Source organism: Pipistrellus kuhlii, unplaced genomic scaffold (genome assembly GCF_014108245.1).
Source record: "Pipistrellus kuhlii isolate mPipKuh1 unplaced genomic scaffold, mPipKuh1.p scaffold_m20_p_63, whole genome shotgun sequence".
Classification (NCBI taxonomy): domain Eukaryota; kingdom Metazoa; phylum Chordata; class Mammalia; order Chiroptera; family Vespertilionidae; genus Pipistrellus; species Pipistrellus kuhlii.
Window position 1 is genome coordinate 363,171 of NW_023425566.1, and position 24,426 is coordinate 387,596.

A 24,426-nucleotide genomic window follows, 5' to 3' on the forward strand; every position below is an offset into this window, starting at 1 on the left:
AGTTTTGTGGTGATCGGAACTTCAGAGACTCCAAGAAAAGCACCAAATGGTTCTCCTATCTTCCCTCTCTCTCAAACACCAATAATTTAGCCTTTGACTTCAGCAAGGTCACCCCACCAAGCTCTCAGATGATAACAACTAGCACCTGTTGAGCATGTTCTACTCCCTCAGTCCTCCCAATACCCTTAGGGACCAGGCACCATGACTGCCCTCCATCCTCTAACCACAGGGCAAAGCCTGCAAGATGTGATCTGGGCCCTAGCCGGTGTGGCTCAGTGGATACAGCATCGGCCTGTGGACTGAAAGGTCCCAGGTTTGATTCCGGTCAAGGCCATGTACCTGGGTTGTGAGCACATCCCTAGTGGGAGGTGTGCAGGAGGAAGCTGATCAATGTTTCTCTCTCACTGATGTTTCTAAATCTCTATCCCACTCTCTTCCTCTCTGTAGAAAGTCAATAAAATATTTTTTTTAAAATAAAAGATGTGATCTGAGGTCCACACTGACCCCAAACACTGCATCCCCACACTAGTCCCCCAGTTTCTTGCTCTAGTGACTGAGAGCCCAGGCTCACAGGAAGTACAAGACAAAGAGAGGGGGCTGGATTTTATACCCAGAAGACTGGCCCCGCTCCTTTCCCAGAGGAAGCCCACTCTCTCCTCGGAGAGTGAGGCCCTCCTGGCCCCTGCAAACCACCGCTGTTTCACTGCCACACGCCATCCCCAATGCCTTAACCAGATTCTAAAAAAATATGAGTTGCCCCAACCCCAAATGTGTTTTTCTGTTGTTGTTGGCGTCAAAGAATGACCCAAAAAACACCTTTAAAAAATGTTTAGTGAAATATCTACCAATGTAACATGACTGTGATCAATTGCAAATCAACTCTTGTATGGGGTGGACATCTTTTATTGGATCTGTGATGAGGCTTGTTTGAATATGAGAGAGGATGTTGAGATTTCCTCAAATGAAGAGTCCCCGGGATCTTCGGGCATGCTCAAATGACCCTGCCACAGACTGAGCGAAATGTCACCACAGAGACCTTGGAATCTGCCCAATTTCTGGCCAAGAGTTTAATTGAATTGGGGCCACAGGAAGACAGAGTGCTTGCCTCCAAAGTTCTGAGGACAAGTGTCAGGCACTTGGCTCTCCTAAAACAAAGACAATAGAGCAAAGCTCCAGGCAAACATGACTTTGGGTAATGCCACTTGTGAAGTTAAAAGGGTGCTCAAGTCCCGCCCCCACCCCACCCCCAACACACCTCATTAGCTAAATGAATTGACCCGCTCAGTGGGGTTATTTAATATCTGCCTATGACTTTGGAGAAAGCCTGCCAAAAACAAGATCTCGGTTTTGACATAGTTGACGCTAAACTCTATTTTTTTCCTGGCTATTATTTGTCAAACAGATCACTGAGCTGGGCACAGCCCCGACTGCGGAAGGTAGGGCCCCATCAACACAGCTCTTCCTCCTCGCTCTGACAGCAGGAAACGCGGCCAGTTAATTCAAAAGCTGAACCCAGGTATTGGGACCTATGTCAGAAGGAAGGGCGCCAGCATTCCATACCATCTCCATCCCTTTAAAAACACAACTTAGGCGCCTGAGAGGGGTTCCGGAAGCTGCAGCAGAATATAGAGCGTTAGTTAGGGAGACATCCAAGACGGGACCCTGGGCTGCCCGCCCTGTGGCTTCAGAGCCAGCGATTGTCCCAATGAGAGTCAAGTAGTTTGGACCCACGTTCCTCTGTGAAACGAGTTAGTTTCACAACGGAGGGCAGTCTTATGTTTGCCTCAAATCTTCTTTTGTACCATATCACGATCCTTAAAAAGTTCAAGCCAACACTCAAAACCAAAACTTATATAAAAAACTCAGATTTCCAGCTCTAGACAGCTTGGAAAGAGCTGGCTACCTCTGACCCCCGTTTCCATTGGAGCTGAGCCATGGCGCCTTCAGACAGGGGAGTGTGTGTCAGTTTGCCTCAGACCTCATCTTTCCTCATAGCCTCCCCAACACCCGCAGCTCCCTCATCCACACAGCAGGCCGGGCCCGCAGTCTGGATCTGTTGTGAGGTACAGAACCTAGCATTAAGCACAGATGCTGCCCCATAAGGTCCTGCAGCGAGTTGGGTTCCAGCAAGAAGGGAGAAAGCTGGAGGGAGGTGGTGCTTGGGCCACTGGCGATGGGACACAGGAAAGAAGGTGCCGGCTCCTCCTGGAGGCTCATCGTCGTCCTCCACACCACCACCTCCACACTCACCGCCAACGCGTTGCCTTTCAACACATCAGGCACCCTCAGGAGAACACGTTTGGAGAACCAAGCTCTCCCCAGACCCCACCCCACCCCGGATCAAGCCTCAGACCCCTCAGGGATGGCTCAGGGAAACTTCTGGAACATTACTAGCCGTGGGAGCCTTTGGAGCTGTGAGCTTTGCAAATGGAAGCTCACTGCACGCGGCCTCCCGACATCTGCCAACACGCGCAGCGCGGTGCAGGCAGGGCCGCCCTCCTGATGGCGACGGCGCCGGTGCATTAGGCGACCTCCGGGCGCGGGACGAGGTAATTGGCTCTCGTCACCCTGAGTGGCGTTATCAGGCGCCACGCGCAAACAGCTTAAAATTAAAGGCTGGCATGGAGCCTCTTAGGGCCGTAATGGGTTACAAAATGAAGGCGGCTCACCTATTTCTATCAGCTCCCTCCGCGGGTCATCTGCAACCAAGACAGATAATTTACTATCTGATTCAGATTAATTGCCATGTTTTCCTGCCTTCCTGCTCAGCAAGGGTCACTGTGGATCCCAGCGCTTCAGAAGTCGCCCGGCTCGGCTTTGACCAGCAAACATCTCAGCGGGAGCTCAGCCGTGTTCCTCTCCGGGGAGACTCTCCTCTCTGCGAGGCCTCGCTCAGGTCTTGAGGCCCTTTGCCCCCGCCTTTGGCTGCTGGGACAAGAGCATCTGCTGCTCACACTGCCTGTGGTCCAGCTGGTGGGTGATGTCCTTGGGGGTCACCCCCTTGGCATCCTTGGCATAGGCGGAGGCCCCATGCTGGAGCAGGAGGCTGATACAGTCTGACTGGCCAGTGAGTGCAGCCACGTGCAGGGGCGTCCTGCCCATGGGGGACCGGCCGAGACAGTTGGCTCCTGTAAAATAAGAAAGCTCGCTGCGGGAGGTGTGATCAGGAAGAGAAGCATGGAGGGGCTGAGGCTGGGAAAGGAATGTCAGGAAAACTAACAGCTGCTCCCACGCTCAGTACCAGGTCTACGTGAGGGGACAATGCCTCCCCCAGCACCCGGCACCACCTCACCCCCAGGCTCTCCCCCACCGTAGCCAGTGGTCTTTCAAAAAGCCAGTCACCCTCCTCCCATCCCGCATTGGCATCCACTGCCCTTGGGGTAATAATGTTCTCGGTCTTTACTGCTCCAACTCCCCTCCCCTCCCCCTTCTCACTCAAGCAACACCCCCACAATGTTCTTCTTCCCCACCCTGCATGCCCCGATCAAACCAGCCTCCCAGCTTCATCCCTTAAATATACCCTGCTCCCCTATCCTGCCCCAGGCCCTTTGCATGCACTGTGACCTTTGCCAACCACACTCCCATCCTTTCTCCTCGCCCCTGGGCTCACTGTGTCCTTTCTTAGGTCTCATTCCCTCCCTCAGGAGCCCCTCCGTCACCAGCACCCCCAGCGCCTCTGTGTAAGCTCGGTGGATATGCTGTGCACACCGACCATGGAATTAATTGCTTGTAATCATGTCCCTTCATAAACTCCATGAGGGCAGAAAGCACAGTGGTTATGTTTTCCTCCCCAGCACGTAGCGTGACGCCTGGGGAAGACAGGCGCCCAGGCCATGATGGACGACAGGTGGCCTGACTCATAGACACACCTGCATCCCTCACTGCCTCCTGCAGGTGGATGGGCTAATGACAGGTGTCCAATGTGCACTTGTTGAGTGGAACCAAATTCTGGGTAACAAATGTCATGGCACAGAACACCAGGCACTTCAATTCCATGGGACTGACACTTGGGGAGCCCGATTCTGTGAGCGATGGCTGGCCGGTGAGGCACAGGGTCCATTAAACAGGTCCTCCTAGCGCCCGGCCCGGGCCAGGCCGCCTCTTCCCAACGGCTGTCTGCAAAGGACAGAAGACGTCGCGAGGCTGGCTGTAATTTTTTAACTGGTGCTTTCAAATACATCACAGTTCCATCAGAGGGAAAATGACATTTTATGAGCTTAAAGGATGCTGGGCTGTGAAAAACCCATATTTCATCTCACAACAGGCAGAGTGCAGGAGGCAGGGGCGGGGGGTACAGTCTGGAAGCTCCCTCCATCAGGACGCCGCTGGTCATCCTACCCGCAGGTCCGAGCTGTGCCCGCCCTGCCTGCCGGAGGCGGGAGAGAGCAGGCTGAGTGGGGAGAGGCGGGGCCAAGGCTGCAGGCAGGAAAGAAAGGGTCTGATTTGGGGGTGTTGACAGTGGAGACCCTTGGACGAGGCTCTCTTCTGAGCTCCCAACCATTGGCCAAGGACGCTGCCCGCCACGTGCTTCCTTTCCCAGGGAAGCGTGGCCGGGCCTGGCCGGGCCTGGCCACAACCACTGTGCGTTGTTCTTTGATGGGCGACACCTCAGTCTGTGGGCCTCTTTCCTCAGACACATCCCACATCCAGGGAGATGGCGCCCGCTCTCACAGAATCTCATGGGAGGCCCTTAATTCAGGGACAATGCGGGCTAAGGCTGGAGGTGGGGAGGGAGAGGAGGAAAGAGTGTTTGGGGTGATTATCTCAAGGCTTGGAGGGAAGGGCCGCCAACCAGCAGGAGAAGGGTGCCAGCGTGGGCCCCCCAGTCCATGTCAGAAACCCCACTCAGCTGGGGTGCAAACCACACAGGCATTGAGGGGTGCCCCGGGGGGTCTGGTTGGACACGGAGCCAGGATGCCCCTTCGGCTGCTCTCCTGCAGCAGAAAGAATTCCCTGGAGACCTGGCCAGGGAGGGGACCGGCCCCTGGCTACCGTGTCCTGAGGCGCCTCAGACAGGGACCTTGATGGCTGGTTGACAAGACCTGCGCAAAGGAAGCTGCTGCTGAAGGGACCGAGGAAAAACCATTCTGTCCTCCCTCCTCACCAAGGACTGGCTCTTGAACATCCTCGCCTCACAATTACCTTGTTCCAGAAGATACTGCACCGCCTCCACGTGGCCTCTGTGCGAGGCGACGTACAAGGCCACGAAGGCCCTCTGAGCCACCCACTTCTTCCGCTGCTTCTCTCCCAGGTAGAGCAGAGTGGCTGTTCGGTACGGAGAGTCCTCGCTCACTCCCAGGCAGGAGAGCTGGCAAGAACGGAGGGGCGTGAGCGTGGGGCGGCGGGGGCAGGGCCCTCCCCCGGGTAGGTCTGCTCAAAAGCCCAGTGAAGGCCACCGTGGGGCCAGGGGGGCGAACCCTATCGGGGAGGCTGGAAAACAGCCGGGGGTGGGGGGACTACACATGCCCAGGAAATAGGAACGTGCCATCAGGCAGGCTCGGAAGCTGGAAATGCTTCCTGTCAATGTTTGAAATCAGGTTTTTCCGGGTGCCCAGAGGAAGGTGGTCGTAGCCGGTGAGGAAGACCCCAGCCAGCACAGAGGGGCTCCCCTCGGTGAACAAGCTTCCCCCGAGACATGCTCATTCCGACCTTGCGATCTATTCCGGGCCCATTGGGTCCGCTAGCTTGGGAGCGCTCTGAACTCGGCTCTCTCTCGGGGAGGAAGAACCGGAACACTATCACCTCGGGGTGCACAGAGGGGGCTCTCCCTGATGGCGGTGTCTGGCGTGGGGTGGCGGGGAGGAGGGTGCTGGCTCAGACAAAAGGGAGTCACCTGAGCCCAGAGTTAGAGCCAGAATGTCCAGGCACCGGGGAGGCCTGGGAGACGGAGGAGCGAGGGTGGACCTGGCCATGGCCCCTCCCTACACCCTCCTCTGAGACGTGCACCCACCCAGGGGTGCTGCAGTGCTGTCCCTGCCTCCCCCAAACCCACTCACCCTTCCCCGACCTAATCCCAACACGCCTCCGCACCCAGCCTCCCAGCCCGTTCCCAGCCGGAGTGAATTCCGTCTCCTTGCACACAGCTCAGCCCTATTTGTTGAGCTGCTTTTCTAGAAAGCACACACACTTGTCCCCTGGGTCTGAGTGATTGGTCTTCACCATTGGGTGGACAAGCTGGTTTCCATCTACTTCCCCCCCACCGCCCACCCCAGAGCCCAGGACATGGCTTGGCAAACAGTAGGCGCCTGCTGTGTACCGGAGAAAGGCAGACCCCGCCAGGACGGTGCCCCTGCCCGTGTTCCGGGCCGAGAATCTCCAGGGCACCCGGGCGCTGCACTGGCAGTTATATTAGGTTTCCGACTTCACCAAATACACATGTGAACAGAGAGCACATTGCCCAGATTCTTTTGGGGGGCATGAGTGGATTATAAGTCAAAAGTGAGTGAACACAGTGAAATCGCAAACCCAATGAGGGAGGGAAACACTGGAACCTGGATTTGAACATTAGGACATAAGTCCTTGTTATCTTTTCTCCCTGCGCTGAAATTTCTCCTCAAATATTTACATTAAAGTCTGGGAATCCCCACCTGCCACACACACACACACACACACCCCATTTACAACTGCTTCCTGAGGTGTAATACCCATGTAAAGAATCATGAGAACACCTTACTGCTATCCCCTTCCACCGCTGCCTGAACCAGGTCCGCCCATCCATCATAACGCCAGACATGTAATGAAATAATTCCACCGGGAACGACATCGTGAAACCTCAGGGTAGTGTCATCCATCAAAATTCCTGCGGAGAATCAGTTTTTCTTTTAAAAAAAATAAAAATGGGTATTTCAGATAAACTATTACGTTAGTTTAGTTAGGAGGTGATCTGACCTTGGCTATCACAGGTACCTTCAGAGCCGTGAGCACGTGAGCCGTGAGCACGCCACCACCCGTGATGGCGCCACACAAGCGGCCGGTGGTCGTTCCTGCTCTCAGAACACTAATGTGGCTCCGCTCAGAGAGAAGCCAACCAGCCACCTCCAAACCCAAAAACCAAGGCAACTGTTTACCAAATTCTGCCATTATAACTCATCATGTTGCGAAGAACACGAGTCGCTAGAGTCTTTTCATGAGGCAAACTCTACAGAGTGAAAACTTGAAGTACCGAGGTTGTCCTCTATGTGTAGCACAGCTCGGCGTGGTCATACAAGTCAAGCTAAAACCCTCTGGCGAGCGTTGTCTTCGTTGGGTAAGAGGTAGCAATGGCACACGTCTGCTGGATCTGTGCTTTCCCCATAAGCAATGCCACAGGTTAGAATCTCTGCTTGGGCTGGGCTGTCACTCATGCCAGGTGGAATTCACCAGTGTTTTTTGGGTTTCATGGTTGATTACTACATACCTGAAAGAAGTACCTGCATTCTTTTTTGTTTTGTTTTGTTTTTAGTTATCACCAGGGATATGTTTTTATTGATTTGAGAGAGAAAGGGAGAGAGAAAGGGGAGGGGGGATTGATGGGAAAGAGAAACATCAATCGGTTGCCTTCCGTGTCCATATGTCCAGCCTGGGTGTCAAACCCCCACCCTAGGTATGTTCCTAGACCAGGAATTGAACCTGAAACTTTTGGTGTATGGGACAACTCTCCAACCAATTGCGCCGCCCGACCAGGGCAGAAGTGCCCACATTAAGTAATCTTCATGGCAAGCGAGGCCTGTCACCTCCCATAAGCAAACTCAGGCCCCCAGGGCATGGCAAAGCCGGGACTCCAACCAGAACTGCCCTTCCTGCCAGCGCTGGGCGCCCTCGCTCTGGGCTCCGCTGGCATCTCTGGATCCAGCCACTCTGGATCGTGGATGTAAACAGGAAGTGGTGGCTGGCAAATCTGCTAATTAGGGTCTTGTTTGTGGTTCCAGCACAGAGGATAATCAGTAATTAGACTAAGCAAGACAACCTGTCTTCCCATCAACCTTGAAGAAATTAAGTAAAGCTGTGTTTCCCTGCAAACGACAAGTGTGCGAGTCACACATGCTGAGCAGCTCCTCGGGAAGAAATCGGAGCACATTCTTCCTTGCGGCAGGCAGCGACTCCAGCTTACACAAACACTAATTATCACCCGCTTAAATAAATTATTAGAGCTGACGACAGACCTGTCAGGGCGACCCTAGTCTGCGGATTTGCTCACCCCTTTCAGATTTGTGTCTCACAAGGTTTTCACACCCATTAGCTCATTTGACCCCCCTTGCGACCTCTGAGGTGGGCACAGAGGCTTTGGCTCATTACATATAGGCAGGAGCCCTCGAGTCATCTGTCAGCGTGGTCCCACCTTCCCTCTCCCCCGTGGGCCGTCCGCAGTAAGGACCACAGCCCAGAGAGAGGTCAAGCTTCTAACACTCGCTAAGTGCTGGTTGAGGGACAGGATTGTGACATCAGCGCTAAGTCACAATCCTGTGACTTCGCTTTCTTGAATTTACTGCTCAGCATAGCTCATCAGCAGAAATAAATTCACCGGAGGGGGCCAGACATTCGTAGTTCAGGAGACGTAATTTTCGAATTACTTGTTTTGGAACTCTGAGTCCTTCAGGAGTTCACCTCGTTTTTAACATGTTAAATGCAGATGGGGTCTGAGATCTATTTCCCTTGGAATAAAGCCTCAGAAATGCCCCAAAGTTACTGCCCAGTACTGTCCTCAGACACCCGATACACAGGAAGGGGCCGCGGCTCCCACAGACGCTTCTCCGAGTCGTTCTGTCTAGGAAGGGACATGGCATCGAGACTTCTCTGGGTGAGAGGGCTCAGCGTGCAGATGAGAAGCTGCCCCAGAGTGCTCGCGGGAGCACCGAGCTGCTTGGGACCTGTCTGCACCATTCTGGCCTCTGCGGCATCATTGCTGTGTGTCTGCAGGAGCCCGCTCACCTCCCTGTGCTGCAGCCAGACCTCTCCATCTCTTCAAGTGTTTTTGCGTTGATGTCCACGGGTGGTGGGTGACGGAGGCTGGGGGCTTTGATCCTCTCATCCAAGTATCGTACTGATCGGGAGAGGCCAGCCAGGTCCTCAGGCTGACGGGAGGAGATTGATGGCGAGGGTGTTTACCCTCCACTCGGTGCCTCTCGCGTGGATGTGTCCAGACAGGAAGCTCAGGGGTCCCAGTTTAGCCGCAGAGAGTTCAGGTGCTGGGTTGATTCCTGTGGGGCTAGCTCTGAGCCCCTAATGTGGACAAGGACACAACTTGAGATGGGAATTCAGATACGAACTGGGTTCGTGCCAGTGCTCGGGGTTCAAATGTGGATAGGGTTTGCTTCGAGATCTCGAGATCCGGGGTTCTGATGAAGGCAAGGTTTACTTTCTATTTGGGGAAGGATCAGTTCTGGGATGTGAAGACCTTATGTCTGTAAGACTTGTTCTAAGATTTGGGGGTTCTGACGTAGCCCTGGGTAGTGTGGCAACTGGGGGGTGAGGAATTGAACAGGTTCTTCCCTGAAATTTGGGGGTCTGACTCAGGCAGGATTAGATCTAGAATTTGGGTTCTAATGTAGATTAGGTTGGCTAAGGGATTCGAGTTTCAAATACTAGTACCAGCGGAGTTGGCTTTAAGATTTGGGGTCCTCATATGTGAGGTTTGTTTTGAACTTCAGCTTCCTTACATGGATGTGGTTGGCTTAAATTGGAGTGCTGATGTAGACATGGTTCCCATGGAGAGTTGGGGTGCAGATGTGGGTAGGTTGACTTTATTTTTGGGGTGCTATTGTGGGCAGAGTTTGCCTCATGCTTTAGAGCGCTTATGGGACACTTTGCTTGAGGTTGGAGTTCTGGTGTATTCGGTCATGGTGAACTTGGGATTTGGCTTTCAGGTGTGGGCAGAGTTGGCTTTGAATTTGGGGTCCAGATGTGGGAAGTTTGTTTTGCCGTCTGGCATCCTTACGAACACAGTAATGGCTGGTGGGTTGAGGTTCGGATGCACAAATGGTTGATTAGAGATTAGGGGCTCAGAATTAGGCATGTCTGCTCTGATTTAGGGTCGTGATCTGGGTAAAGTCTGTTGCAGGCGAGGGCAGCTTAGGGACTTTGAGGTTCAAACGTGGGCATGGTTTGCCTACAGATATGGGTTTTCAAGGGGCAGAGTTTGTCTCAGGCTTCAGTGCTCATCAGTGAACACTGTCAGTGGAGGATTCGGGGTTCTGATGGTCACTTTGATAGTCTGGAATCTGGGGTTCAGTCTTGGCCAAGTTTCTTGGTTTTGGTTCCCAACATGGGCGGGGCTCGTTCTGAGCTTTAGAGTCCTTGTGTAGACTTAACTGCCAAAGGATTCCAGATTCTAAGGCAGTCATGGTTACCAAGAACATTTGGGATTCAGTCTTGGGCAGATCTGTTCTGGATTTGGGGTAGAGGTGAATAGAGGCTGTTTCACTCTTTAGCGTCCTTACATAAACAGTTTCCTAAGGATTTGGGGTTCTGAGGCATTTGGGCTTAGCCTAGAGAGTTGGGGCTGTCTTGAACAGGTTTGTTCTGGGTTTGGGAGCAGGTTTGTTTTGGCATTTGGTGTCCTTGTGTGGACATGGCTGGCTGGGAGTTTGCTTTGAGTTTGGGGTCCTACTGTGAGCAGGGTTTGCTTTGGGATTGGAACCCTAAGAGTCAGGGCGGTTCATGACATGGGGTCGTCCTGCAGACAAGGTTTGTCTTGAGATTTGAGGTCTAGTGTGGATCTGTCTAGGATCGGGAGAACCCTATTGGCCAGGGATTGCTTTTCCATCTGAGGGTCCCAGGAGGTTGGGTGTGTTATGACACCTGGGATCCTCATCTGGCTGCTTCCCCTTAGCGTCAGGACGTTCAGAGGAGATTGGGCACCCGGGTCCAGGGAATAGCAAGGCTAGGGGAGGGGTTGAGAAGGCACCACCTTGGTCCAGGTACTGGAGCAGCTGGAGGTTCAAGGGGATGCCGGCTGCCAGATCCAGCTCCTCCTTGAGCTCCTGCACCGTCATGTCGCCGTGGCAGTGTGTCACGGTGAACATCTCCCCGGTCTCCTCCAGCAGCACCCGTATGACAAAGCGGTATGGGGCCAAGTCCAGCGCCATGCTCGCCGTCCGCGAGCCGTGGCTGCGACCCCGGACGCGGGCTTTGGAGGAGTGTCGCCGCCCCCGGCCCACGGAGCCCAACCTCCGCCCGCCCCGCTGGCCCAGGGCAGGATCAGGGCGAAGGGCGCCCCCCTGCGGCTTCGCCGTCCGCGCTCCCCCCGCGCCCTCGGTGGCCCGCTGCATGCCCGCCGCCGCCCGGTCCCCAAGTGCGTCCCCGCGTGCGTCATCCGCTGAGCTCAGCGGCCGCGCGTCATCGCCGCCCGCGCCCTCCCGCGCCCTCCGTGGGCCGGAGCCCCGCAGTAAACACAGGCGGCTCACGTGGACGTGACGCTCTTCCCTACGACAATGGGGGGCTTCACTGACATCAATAGACATCGCCCCGCCCCCGCCCCCAGCTCCCACCAGGTCCCCAACTCCACCGCCAAGCTGCCAGGCTGCTCTGGATGTCACTCCTTTAACCTGGAAAGCCAGGCAGCTTCCCACCACTGCTGGGAGCCGTGATCTCTTCTCATCTCCCTGTAAAATACAATCTTTGCTAATTGGGGACCAACTACCTGGAGGAATTATGCTGAACAAGGCCCTAAATCAAGCTTCAGGCGGTCTTTAGTCCTGCTTAAAAACCGTATTTCTAGCATAAATAATGATTAAAAAAAAAAAAAACAACATTGCAGAAATATGCCTCATTTCAGATTTGGGGGAGCGCGAGTAGGGGAGTAGTTGGCCACTCCGGAGTGGGCGACAGACAGACCTTCATGAGTTCTCAAAGCTGCATCAAAACCATCAATTCTGGAGACGCTCTGGAATTATTAGAGTGAGAAAGGGGCTGATAAAAACAAGGGGCAAGGCCCCGTGGCAAAGGCTCTATTGTCAGAATAGCTTTCAAGGGGGCTCCATCTTGTGAAACCATCTTGTGCTTTTCCATTAATTCACCAGAGGCGGCCCAACATTCAAGTAAATAGGAAGCTCACTTGTGATGGTCAAATCCCAAGCACTCAGCCCCTGGGCCCATGAACAGTTAATACACAAAGAGCTAGAGTGATGGGTGCCTTAGCCAGTTTGCTCAGTGGATAGAGTGTCAGCCTGGTCCCAGGTTTGAGTCCTATCAAGGAGACATACCTGGTTGCAGGTGCCTCCCTGGCCCAGGCCATGGTCTGGGTTCATGCAGGAGGCAACCAATCTATGTGTTTCTCTCACATTGATGTTTCTCTCTGTCTTTCCCTCTCTCTTCCACTCTCCCTAAAAATCAATGGAGAAATATCCTCAGGTGAGGATTAACAACAACAAAAAAGCTAGAGTGATGGGGAAAAAAAGCAGAATGCACAGGAACCAGATCATAGTGAAAGCTCAGTGGTTATAAAAATAAAATTAAGAAGAATAAAATATAAGCTATAAGTATACTTTTTGCAGAGAAATTAGTTACACAGAGAAAAAAAATCTTTGCCTTGGAAAGACACTCACATAATAGAAAAATTTTAACATATAAATTGACACATTAAAGGCTGAATTATTTACAGAGTCTCTAGAATGTCTACCAGCATGTTTGATTCAGCATGGGAATTCCACACATCACAACACAAACAGAAGCTAATCTTTTTTCCTTAATGGAAAATTAAGCTCTGCTCAGAATACAAGATTCCACTTGAATAATTCTATACTGGCTTCTATATCAACAGATTTGAACAACATGGCAATCTTAATTTCTAGGCAATTAAAAAAATCGCTTTTTACTGAAGCAAAACATTACCTCCATCTACTTACTGTAGGCAAAATTGAACACAAAATGATAGAAGGTTTCTTGGTGTGTTTTTTTCTTCTTAATATGTAGTCTCCGATTTATTAATCTTTTTAAATTTCTTTATTGATTAAGGTATTACATGTGTCCTTATCCCTCCATTACCCCCCATCCCTCCACTCATGTCCTCACCCCCGTGTTGTTTGTGTTCATTGGTTAGGCTTATATTATTAACCCACTTTTTGCTGAAGTTGCCAAAACGAAACCCTGGTCACACTTTGAGATTCCCACGAGTGAATCCTGTTTTCTTTGGTGCCAGAAATGTCCCCCTTTCTGTTCAAAGCAGCAGCTCTATAAACTGGAGGGAGGGGAGAGGATCCTGGACACCTGGGAATTCAATATGTGGCTCCAGATATTTTATTTAAAACAAGAAAAGACTTGATGAACCAAAAGATAGATATAGAGACAGTAAAGCAACAAGCAGATTGTCAAATTACAGCGGGGAGGGGAGGAGGATCTGGGGGAGATAATAGATCAACCGAAGGACTTGTATACATGCATATAAGTACAACCAATGGACATAAAACTATGGGGAGGGAGGGGATATGGGGGAGGGAGGGAGGGGGGCAAAAAAAAATCATTAAAATATGTAAAAAAATAAATAAATAAATTAAAAAAAAAAACCAGTCAGGAAAAAAAATAAAAAAATAAAAAAATAAAACAAGAAAAGACAGACAACAAAAGCTCCAAGGGAAGCGTGACAGCGAACGTGCCCTTGGCAGCTGCCCCTTCCCTCCCTTAAGCTCACCTTTGAGAAGATACACACGGAAACACAAGTAACATGAGCATACAGAATTTAATGTTTATAGAACTTTGAATTACTGATAAAACTATTTAAATTCTAGAGCATCTTTCTTGGTTCAAATTGTAAAAGCATGAAATCTAAGTTCTGTATACTTAGATCAATTTGAAGAGTTCATAATTTATTTTTTAAATTTATCTTTATTGTTGAAAGTATCAGAGTATCATAATTTAATACCCCAAACCACTGGCATTTGTGGGCAAGTATTATGGACTGATCAGAACTGGTTTCATATATATATATATATATATATATATATATATATATATATATATATATATATATAATTTGTTTTGTTAAGATTCTAAAGCATTAAGTATAAAGGCAATGTCCATGCATCTCAATGACCAATTTTCCTCTTGAGTTCTTAAGCATATGATACTATATCCATCTAAAAATGAATTTTTTCTGCAACATGCCTCTATCAATGACCAACACATAACTTTATGGCTACAATCCTGCAAGAAGGGGAGGGGGTGAGAAAAAGTTCTAGAGTTTATAACAAACATACAACATTAGAAAGATTGCCATAAATCATTCTTCAGTAGACTTCTTTATCACATTTTTTTCAAAAGTAAACAAATTGAGCTATATTTGCCACAACTCAAAGTGGAGCATAAATTTAAATGATGTATTTGTTTTGTTCACTGATAGGAGGCTAATATTACATTAATATCTTTTCTTCCTGTCAAGCGTTATTTACATATGTACAGATAAAAATAAAATACCATAAACTACATTTTATAGGAAAGCATAAGGCAGCCAAATGTGCAAGTCTTTAAAGACTGAAAAACTTCTAATAAACTACTTTATTTAGGGAGGCTTTAAATAATATAGTCTATAATAGAGAAAACAAACTGCTTATGAGTAACCTGAGGCTATGGAGGCCCCCACACTCACTTAACCACCTGGTTCTAGGACCTTTCAGACCCTGGATCTGAAAGGTGAAAATAACCCGATCAGGTAGGTGGGACGCACAGGCCGGTCCCAGGTGCAGTCCCGTGACTGCATGTGGGAATTTGACTATGTGATGTCAGAGTTTTCAGAAGCTTCCTTCCTTCAGCAGGTCTGATTACATAAGAGATGTGCCCCAAGTACAGAAGGAGCGACTGTGAGCCATTCCAGAGCTCAATTCTGTTCCCCCAACATGGTAGTGTCCACAAGATTGCCCCGCTTTGGCTTCAGGGTGGCAAAAAAGGAGACATCTGGGTCCCGATCTGACTGCAAAACTAAGATGGTCTCTTCAACGACTTCAAGATGAGGGTGGCCAGCATTTCTAAAGTATGCTAGAGAGAGAAACCATGAGTTCGAATCATGTGTGCCATGAATTGTGTCCTAAAACATCTTCTACTTTGCGGGTTCTTAAACCAAAACTCAGGACAATACATTATTTTTCAAAGAATTATCATATAAATAAGTCCTTTAAAATGATATTTACAAAATTATAACTAAAAAACTTTCACTATTATCTTTTCTTCCCTCCAGTAGAAGTGAACTATCCAAGGTCCCTACCTTATACTAAGTCCTGTTGAGGTGAAAATAACTGACTGGGTTGAGCAATACATTTTTTCTTACTGATTACAAAACCAGACCATTAAAACCTACTTGTAACTCAGGTTTAAATTTGCTAACTTTCATAATATTTATATCATAAAAAATTTGTAGTTTCCTTCCTTTCTGTAATATATGTAATATTTTGCATTTCAGCATGTTGATTAAATGTATATGTTTATTTCCTCAGTCCTTTTATGAGTAACATAAAATATACATGAAAGTGAAGTTATTATATAATAAACTGGAAGTGTGCTATCACATGACTTGCCACGATTTCCTAGAGAGGAAGCCTCGTTGCTAACTGATAAAGTTTAAGATGTGTAAGCTCAGAAAGCTGGTGCACATACCCTTGTCCAAGAGTGTCTGCCTCAGTGCTCTGGCGAGCATCACCCTGACATTGGGCACAGGGTCTGAGGCAAGGCTTAGAAGGCTGGGGAGTAAGTGTTCAACAAACTGGTCCACAGGGATACACTCCTCACTCACCACTGCCTGTGATGAAAAGACAAAGAACTGACATTTCAATGGTGATCAGCACGGTTCTCCTCAAAACACCCACTTCTGTAACCCCAAAGAAGCAGTTTCAGAACCTGTGGGTCTGAGGGGCATATGTGTCTTAATTTAAAACTCTCAACCACTGATGGGGTCAGAAACACAGTTAACATTTGTAACTCCCCACCAAGCACTGAGGTACAAGTGGAGAAAGTAGAGACTTTGAGTCAGACAGATCCAGGTTCAAAACCTGGCTAGGCCACTTACTGCCTTTGTGGCCGTGCTTCACCTTCCCGAGCCTCCGTTTTCTCATCTGTACAATGGCAAGGTGGTGGGGATGGCGCTCATTCTTTTTTTTTTCTTTTTTTTTCCATTTTTTAAATTAAGGTATTACATGTGTACATATCTTACCATTGCCCCCCCCACTGCCATACATGACCTCCCTCCCCAGAGTTTTGCATCCATTGGTTATGCTTATATGCATGCATACATGTCCTTCGGTTGATCCCTTATCTCCCCCATATCTCCCTACTCTCCCTGCTGTAATTTGACAGCCTGTTTATTTCTTTACTATCTCTGTATCTATCTTTTTGTTCATCAGTTTATAATGTTCCTTATTAGCCATAAATGAGTGAGATCATGTGGTGTTTTTCTTTCATTGACTGACTTATTTCACTCAGCATAATGCTCTCCAATTCCATCCAGGTTGCTACAAATGATGAGAATTCCTTCTTTTTTATGGCAGCATAGTATTCCAGTGTGTAGATATACCATAGTTTTTGGATCCAATCATCTGCTGATGGGCATCTAGGCTGTTTCCAAATCCTAGCTATTGTAGATTGTGCTGCTATGAACATAGGGGTGCATATATCCTTTCTGATTGGTGTTTCTAGTTTCTTGGGATATATTCCTAGGTGTGGGATTACTGGGTCAAATGGGAGTTCCATTTTCAGTTTTTTGAGGAAACTCCATACTGCTCTCCACAGTGGTTGCACCAGTCTGCATTCCCACCAGCAGTGCACGAGGGTTCTTTTTTCTCCTCAACCTCGTCAACACTTGTCGTTTGTTGATGTTGGCCATTCTGACAGGTGTGAGATGGTACCGCATTGTTGTTTTGATTTGCATCTCTTGGATAATTAGTGACTTTGAGCATGTTTTCATGTGCCTCTTGGCCTTCCTTCTGTCTTCTTTTGAAAATATTCTATTTAGGTCCATTGCCCATTTTTTTAATTGGATCGGATGGCGCTCATTCTTACATAGGCTAGCGTAGTGACCAGTAAGGGTGGAGAATCCTCACCTCTGTCACTCCCTGGAACCCAAGCTCTGAGGGCAGGGGCCACACTTGTCAGTGCCAACCAGCCCACTGACCCCATCCAGTGCCCAGCTTCTGGAAACAACTAACAAGGCTCCTATATCACCACCAGCATCTGCTCGTTACTTCTCCACTGAAGAAGTCCTACGGTGTTCGCACGTTTAATTCTCACAGCCAGTCCTGGGAGTCAGAATCAGCCTAGGTTTACAGGTGAGGAAATTCTGGTCCAATGTGGTAGTGACCAGCCAGCAGCAGCAGGATGGAGATTCCAAACTGGGTGTGTGGAATCTGTAGATCTGACTCGTACAGCTCTTCCCACTACTGGGAACTGCAGCAGCTACCACGTACTGAGTGTCCTTCAGGTGCCGGCACGTGCATGGAGACTCAGAAGCATCGGCTCATTAAAGCCTCAGGACCACACCAGGAGGCGGGCAGCGACCGCTGCTCCATTTCACAGGTGCAAAGGTGGTGCAGAGAGGCTGCCTGACCCAAGGCTCCCAACTGGTGGTTTGGCTCTAAATCGCCCTCAACCTCCAGGCGGTGCTCTCTTCCTGGGACTGCACTTTAGTAATAATCAGCATGACCCTTAGCAGGGAGTCTTGGCTGCGCCCTTTCCTTGCACTGGTGTAACTGTGGGTTTTCTAAATCTTTAATGATGAATTTAGTGAAAGTGCAAAAAAAAATTGTTCTTAAAAAAAATTATTTTGACATCTTTTACTTTTGTTTCATCGTGTAGTTTCTAAATCTGCAATGAGTCTATGTATATAAAAGGCTAATACTAGGTGCCCGTCAGCAGATGATTGGATCAAAAAACTACGGTACGTCTACACAATGGAATACTATGCTGTCATAAAAAAGGAATTCTCATCATTTGCAGCAACCTGGATGGAATTGGAGAGCATTATTCTGAGTGAAATAAGTCAGTCAATGAAAGAAAAACACCACATGATCTCACTCATTTATGGATAATAAGGAACATTATAAACTGATGAACAAAAAGATAGATACAGAAATAGTAAAGAAACAAACAGACTGTCAAATTACAGCAGGGAGAGTAGGAAGATATGGGGGAGATAAGAGATCAACTGAAGGATTTGTATGCATGCATATAAGCATAACCAATGGATGCAAAACTCAGGGGAGGGAGGACATGTATGGGAGTGGGGGGGATTGGTAAGGTATGTACACATATAATATCTTTAAAAAAAATGAAGAAGAAAAAAGGCCAATAATATATTAAGTGTCCCTTCACCCATCTGACTGGTTGCTATGATGCACACTGACCACCAGGGGCAGAGGCTCAACACAGGAGCCGCTGAGCTGCAGTGCGTTGGCAGCAGTGGTTCTTGGATAATGCACCCCAAAACCAGAGAGGAAGGAGCCCAATTCCTCGCAGGGCTGCATGACTCCACCTTCGGCCATGGGTTATGTTGTTGCTGGGGCACTGGAGACCCTGGATCTGGTTCACTGCACATTTGCATTTATGTTTCAAACCCTGTACAACAGCAACTTTGCAGAGTGCCCTCTTGCACTCCAGGACCCCTCGGGGGATGTTGGAGAGCCGGTTTCAGCCTGATCCCCACAGGCCAGGCCAGGATGAGGGACCCCTCTGGCCAGAGAGACCCCACTGACCCTGCAGACACCAGGGAGGGACCACAGGCGGTTGGCTCCAGGACATGTCTAGCCCATTCCCACCCACCAGCCACCTTCTAATTAATTTCCTTTCAGTGTGCACAAATCCATGTACCAGGTCACTAGTTTAAAGATAAAAGCAGCCAAAACCAATTTGGCTCAGTGTATAGAACGTTGGCCTGCAGACTGAAGGATTCTAGGTTCAATTCCAGTCAAGGGCATGTACCTTGGCTGTGGGCACATCCCCGGTGGGGGGTGTGCAGAAGGTAGCTGGTCAATGTTTCTCTCTCACCAATGTTTCTAGCTCTCTATCCCTCTCCCTTCCTCTCTATAAAAAAATCAATAAAATATATTTTTTAAAATAATAAAATAAAAGCAAAAACACCTCATTTACCCTTTCTCCAAAAATGATTTGCAGTACTAACTTCTTTACAAGCCTATGAATTTGGCACTTCTCAAAGTGATGGCCAAAATGCCCCAATGACGCCCCTCCAGCCCAACAAGGGCCCTGGTGAGTCCTTCAGTGGGAGAGGTCAGGAGGGCAAGAAGGGGGGCTTTGGAGTCTGAGGTCAGGTGGAGTCCAATCATGGCTTTCCTGTACTGCTGACAAAGCTGGGTGGCAAGTTCCAAGATTCATTACACTAGTCCTTCTGCCTTCATATGTGCTCGAAAACGTGCATAAAGGTTAAGACTTTGAAAATAACACACTAGCATAAAATACTTCCTGTGTGATCTTGAGTGAGTTACTTAACCTCTCTGGGCTTCAACTGTTTCATCTAAAAGTCTCTCTTAAATGGATTGCCAAGTTCAACACACAGTAGATCTTATTCCTGAGGATGAGACACCTGGCACATAGAGGCAGCCACCTCCTCAGCCAAATGTGAAGCACACCCTCTTGTCCAAGATGCTAAGTAGAGAGGGTGATTTGAGGAGCCGGACAGGCTGCCACGAACTTCACTTAAACAATATTAAAGAGTCTCTGCCCTCACCTGCTGCTCTGTCCTTCACTATCCCCCCTTCCCTCCAAGTCAGCTGGCTAAGTGAGAGTCAGAGATGCACACAGCCCTGGACTGGACATGACAGGAGCAGGGCTCTGAATCTGGCCCTCACCTCACAATGGAAGGTTCTGCGAGGACAGGAGCTTGTTTACTCTCTGTCTTCAGCCTCAAGATCATGCCTGGCACATAGTAGGTGCTCAAACAATATCTACAGGACAAGTGCATGTACAGGTTGGGAAACCCTGAGTCACTGTGCCTGACAGGGCTGGTTCCAATCTGCTGTGAGATAAGGGGGTTTGGTCCACTGATCCTCAATTTCAGGCCTGGGTTCTTCATCTGGGGCACCTGATATCAACACATGGCAACTGTGTGCCAGGCTAGATTCCCCCAGGCCAGGCTCACCTGGCAAATGAAAGCAAAAGCTTGCCTTCCAACCCACTTTGAACAGTGCCGGAACCTTAGGATGAGTTCAGCGATGAAATTTACCCCCAAAGCACTTTCACTGTTTGAATAGAACTTCTGCAGAATTGCCACAACCTGTGAAAAAAATCAGAAGAGCAAATGTAAAATGTTGCCATCTATTTGAATTATGAATACCACTTTATATGGAAACTAGACATTTTTATGTACCCTTCCATCTTTAAAATAAATTTATAAGCATGGGAGAAAGTAATTTTTGTTATGGTAATCATTAGAACACAGAGGAAAAAAGGTGTTTAAATATATATAAATACATAGACACAAACACATATAAAGCCCTTCATTAAAATAAAATTTAATAAGGGACTGAAACTAAAAAAATACATTATTACTCTTAAGATTCCAAACCTGAGAAAATGTCCCCTTGCATAATAGCTAAATCATTATCTTTCAGAACATGTTATTTTTATAAAATTTTAATACCATTAGAATATCTTAGTAAATCAATAATATTTTCAAATGAGATTCTCCCCTTTTCCCCCAGTCTTCAGCTGGTATAAACCCATATCAAATAGGATCTACTTTGTTCACTAACTACTTTTCTATGAAATCATGCTGTAGGCTAAACCCAACCTGGGTTTAACAGAAACATTAAGCCACTATTTAAAGGGTTTCATTTATAAAATGATTTACCCACAATTCTCATCCCTGATACAGCTTAACAAAAAGGCTACCTTACAAACTGGTAAAACTATCATACAATTCCTAATTCCAAAATAAAGGCTGGTTTCATAGGTAAACTGACAAATTAAGCCCAGAAAAAAAATAAAGGAGCTAAAAATTGGAGAAACATAAATATTCATATTTCCAAAAATCATAAACAGAAAGAGCCATGATTCCTTACTAGTCTGAAGGAGATCCACCGCACTTCGGAAACCTTATCTGCACATAGCTTTAAGGCAATATGCATTAAATAATCATAAACCTCATTGGGGTTATACAGTTCCAAAATCAGTATCAGCTGCCTGAAATTGAAAAGAAAAATAAATTGTTTTGGGAGGCAAAAAAACCATCTTACTTCTTTCTCTTTACTCTTATTTCATCTTATAGATTTAAAAAAACAAAAAACAAAAAGCAAAAAAACAAAACAAAAAAAAAAAACCAGCCAGACGGGGAGGAGGGGCAATGAAGACCAAGGAAGGCTTCCAGTCAAGGAAATGCCGAAAGCAGAGCACTGAGTGAAATGGCCACACAAAGGAAAGTGGGGGGGAAAATATGAATTTTTCATTTCATACACACAAACAAATCAAATAAAAAGGACATAAATTAAACTTGGTAAAACAGGGGTTGAGAAATTTATGAATAGGGATTTACCATTTCAATTTTAGGTTATCAGTTGGAAAGCACATAAAATTTTAAAAATCAGATAACCTAAAATAGCCAGAACACTGAAATTCCCAAAGATCAACAGACGAAGGAACACTGATGAGATTTCCCTGCCTCCGCCGTGCTCCTGGAGCTGCACATTAAATTGCTGTTTCTGCCGGCCGGCGGCGGCTCTGCAGAGCTTTTCAAACGCCGCCGTCCCCGCTTGGAGAGAAATAACAGCGATTTACTCCGAGGGGGAATTCATCCTGCGGCTGGCGGGGAAATCAGCTACAGAGCCCTCACTGCTTTATACATGGGGATGGGGAGAAGGCTATGAAAATAAATGACATTATTTCCACAATGGCAACAAAAGGAAATGAAAAAGAGATTGAAGGAAGTTAGAAGCAGAAGCCAGGAGAGCGGGTGAATATTTTCATATAAAAAAGCACTGTTTTCAGGGAAAAGATACCAGTATCACAGGCACAGGAGCACAAAATTCTTATCAGTGGCTTTGGCTTCAATAACCAAGGACGATATGGGAGAGCGCTCAGAGATAATGCTGCCTGCCGCGCTAGCCTGCCTGGCCGTGCTAGCCGAGCACACCACACCTCAGCTCCATCCCCAAACCGGTCTTGTCCGGGTCCAGGTCCCTTGGCCCCTGGTACCCAGCCCCGGAAGGCAGGTAGCCCATCCCGGGTCTCCTGACCTCGTCCCGTTCCCGGGAAGCACGTCAGTCCGTCCCCATGCCCAGCTGCGCCCCTTTCCGCCCCCCACCCAGTCCCCAGCCCCAGCCTCAGCCCTGGAAAAACGGTCAGCTCGTCCCCAGACGGACCTGGCCGAGTTTCCACACACTGCCGCTAGGGGGCACAATGTTTTCATGGAAAACTTGGGCCTATTTTTCTCTTTGTTCTCTTAGAATATATGCTGGGAACATAGCATAATGACTAAAACCTCAATCGCTCAAATTAAGCATAATGATTAAAGATCACAGCAAAGAGAAAATCTTTTAGTTTGCCCCCGGCATCGGCCAAATCATATCCTGAATAGCTGCAAAAGCTTGATGGATTTCTACAGGGAAGATAATTATTTGAGAGATTTCTAGTTGAGAGGAAGGAAAATGAAAACTAAAGATACTGAAATAAATCTTGACAAGGTGAAAACTAAAACCCAAACAGCCACCACCACAAACAAATCCACTCGATACTGTGGAAATCACATTATGCACCTCGGGAAGGAGAATTATTTAAAGTGATGCTTTCACTCTATTAGAATCGCTAAAACCTTTCCCTTTCCCTTCACCGGCGCAGACAGAATTAAATAACTCCTTCACACACAAAATGAGGTACAGATCTGAGCCACCTTAGGGGACGGTTTTATTTAATAATCGTCTCATCTGTGCTAGACCTTTTCATATCTCTCACTGCAGCGTCATGTTCTTTGGAAGCTGAAGTGCCTAAACCACACTGTGCCCTGCAGAGAAGGCTACACTCAGAATGTTCAAGAAAGTGCTGGCAAAAAAACCCTGCTCCGATTAATAGGAAAATACTGGAGAGTGGGTGATTCATCTTTTATTTGGTTCGAATAAATTGCTTTATAGAACAGCAGAACACTTTAATTCCAAAGTGACTCGGGCCCTGTCTTCATCTGAAAATGAATGTCTCCCCGGAGACAGAGGTATTTGTAACTTAGAGCTTTGGAGTTTGGTTTATCCCTTAATAAAAACATAATCTCTTTATCCCAAAGAACACTATTACTGCTAGTTTAGAAATCAATTACAAGGTAGGAAAATGAAGACTTATTCCATCTAATTGCCTTCTCATAGCCCCACACAGGTTTTACTTACTCTGCTAGTTCATATCGAAACCTCCAATTCCTGCTGTTATCGGTCACTACAAATTCTTGAAGCTGATAAAGATATTCTCTCCTCTTGTCTTCATGAAGCAACTATTTTTAAAAAATGTATATATAAATAAAAATATATAATTCCTCAACATGAGCCCACACATACTGTTGCATTTTACTTCAGATTATATGTTTGTCACCAGCAAGAACTGTGCCTTCCCCTGCTGCCTGGACCACCCAGTGGGGCTGTGTGCGCTGCTGTGAACAGGCGCCATGCAGCCCTGAGTGCCTCCAGCCTTCTCCCTGGGCTCCTGAGAGACCTAGGTGCCCCCAGGACCCCTAGCTCTTCCTCCTGCTTGGCTATGTCGCTATCAAGCCCTGTCTGTGTGTATTCATGAGGTAGCACCATGGCTGCTCCCCGGGAGTGGGCCCTGCTCGCTGGCTCCTGTGCCACAGGAAAACCTAAGCTGGGCACCAAAGCCCTTCCAGGCAGCTCAGCTCGGGGATGTGTGCACTTCATTTCTCTGTGTCATTTTTAAATTCTTATTCTTGCACTCACCATTCCTTTGAATGATGAGTGCAAGAATAAGAACAAAGAATATAAAGCAGGGAAGCAGCAACATCTTGCAGAAAAGCCCTGCATGCAGAGTGAGCTAGATTCCAGTGGCTCAGAGCTGGGCAGACCCCCAATGACTCAGGGAGCACGCTGGCCTACCTGTCCACAGCCCTGCAGAATTAGACCTCGGAGGTGGAGGGAGACAGAAGGAGAGGCATAACAACATCTCCCATCACCAAAAGAGCACCCACTCTAAGATTCTGAATGGTATGTTTGAACTGGAAAACACAGACACCTGTGTGTGGTGGGTGTTTTTTTTTCCCCCTGTGATACTCTCTACACATGCAGGATTTAAAAAACTGTTTTGAAGAGGGGAGGTTTGTTTTTGTTTTTTTAACCCTTCTTCCTACCTTTAGGAAATCATACAGGTGTTTAAGAACTCCTATTCGTACTTCATCCAGGTCTTTTAAAAATCCATTGAAGATGGGTACCAGGTCAGCAGCCGTTAACTGGTCCCCGAGAATCACAGCCAGCTCATGGATGGAGAAGGCCAGGGTCCTACGTACCTTCCACTGGGCGCACAGCAGACAGAAACCAG

At 48.0% G+C, this 24,426-nt stretch overlaps 2 protein-coding genes and 1 long non-coding RNA gene across 18 annotated transcripts in view; all 3 read right to left on the reverse strand.

Moving 5' to 3' along the window:
• Window positions 1-2,520: 2,520 nt before the first annotated feature.
• On the reverse strand, window positions 2,521-11,438 carry ANKRD60 (ankyrin repeat domain 60). Its single transcript, XM_036420190.2, has 4 exons — window positions 10,886-11,438; window positions 6,669-6,799; window positions 5,143-5,308; window positions 2,521-3,128 (listed from the first exon to the last, which is right to left on the reverse strand). The coding sequence occupies exons 1-4, from the start codon at window positions 11,436-11,438 to the stop codon at window positions 2,893-2,895; spliced, it is 1,086 nt and encodes a 361-aa protein (XP_036276083.1). The 3' UTR covers window positions 2,521-2,892.
• Window positions 11,439-12,517: 1,079 nt separating this feature from the next.
• On the reverse strand, window positions 12,518-13,228 carry LOC118708762. The gene is made up of 2 exons (XR_004984720.2): window positions 13,031-13,228; window positions 12,518-12,904 (listed from the first exon to the last, which is right to left on the reverse strand). It is a non-coding gene; the product is annotated as an uncharacterized LOC118708762 (long non-coding RNA).
• A 716-nt stretch (window positions 13,229-13,944) lies between these two features.
• Window positions 13,945-24,426, reverse strand: part of LOC118708759 (serine/threonine-protein phosphatase 4 regulatory subunit 1-like) — an 82,225-nt gene continuing 71,743 nt past the window's right edge. For 9 of the 16 annotated variants that reach the window (XM_036420201.2, XM_036420200.2, XM_036420198.2 and 6 more), the window contains 6 exons: window positions 24,239-24,400; window positions 23,274-23,374; window positions 20,967-21,087; window positions 20,045-20,179; window positions 15,559-15,700; window positions 13,945-14,943 (listed from right to left, as the gene is read on the reverse strand). In XM_036420201.2, coding sequence (XP_036276094.1) covers window positions 14,786-14,943; window positions 15,559-15,700; window positions 20,045-20,179; window positions 20,967-21,087; window positions 23,274-23,374; window positions 24,239-24,400 — 819 coding nt within the window. In that variant the 3' untranslated portion in view covers window positions 13,945-14,785. Of the gene's footprint in view, window positions 14,944-15,558; window positions 15,701-16,924; window positions 17,570-19,754; window positions 19,851-20,044; window positions 20,180-20,966; window positions 21,088-23,273; window positions 23,375-24,238; window positions 24,401-24,426 lie in introns of those variants that run through there. The other 7 variants (XM_036420202.2, XM_036420203.2, XM_036420205.2 and 4 more) reach the window with 7 other exon arrangements.

What these genes read in the sequence shown, in the direction of transcription:
- ANKRD60 (XM_036420190.2), bottom strand. Translation starts at nt 11,438, where the DNA reads ATGTCTATTGATGTCAGTGAAGCCCCCCATTGTCGTAGGGAAGAGCGT. An exon ending in GCTCCAGTACCTGGACCAAG is followed by an intron (nt 6,800 to 10,885) that starts GTGGTGCCTTCT and finishes GATTCTCCGCAG; the next exon opens with GAATTTTGATGGATGACACT. An exon ending in TGGAAGGGGATAGCAGTAAG is followed by an intron (nt 5,309 to 6,668) that starts GTGTTCTCATGA and finishes CGTTCTTGCCAG; the next exon opens with CTCTCCTGCCTGGGAGTGAG.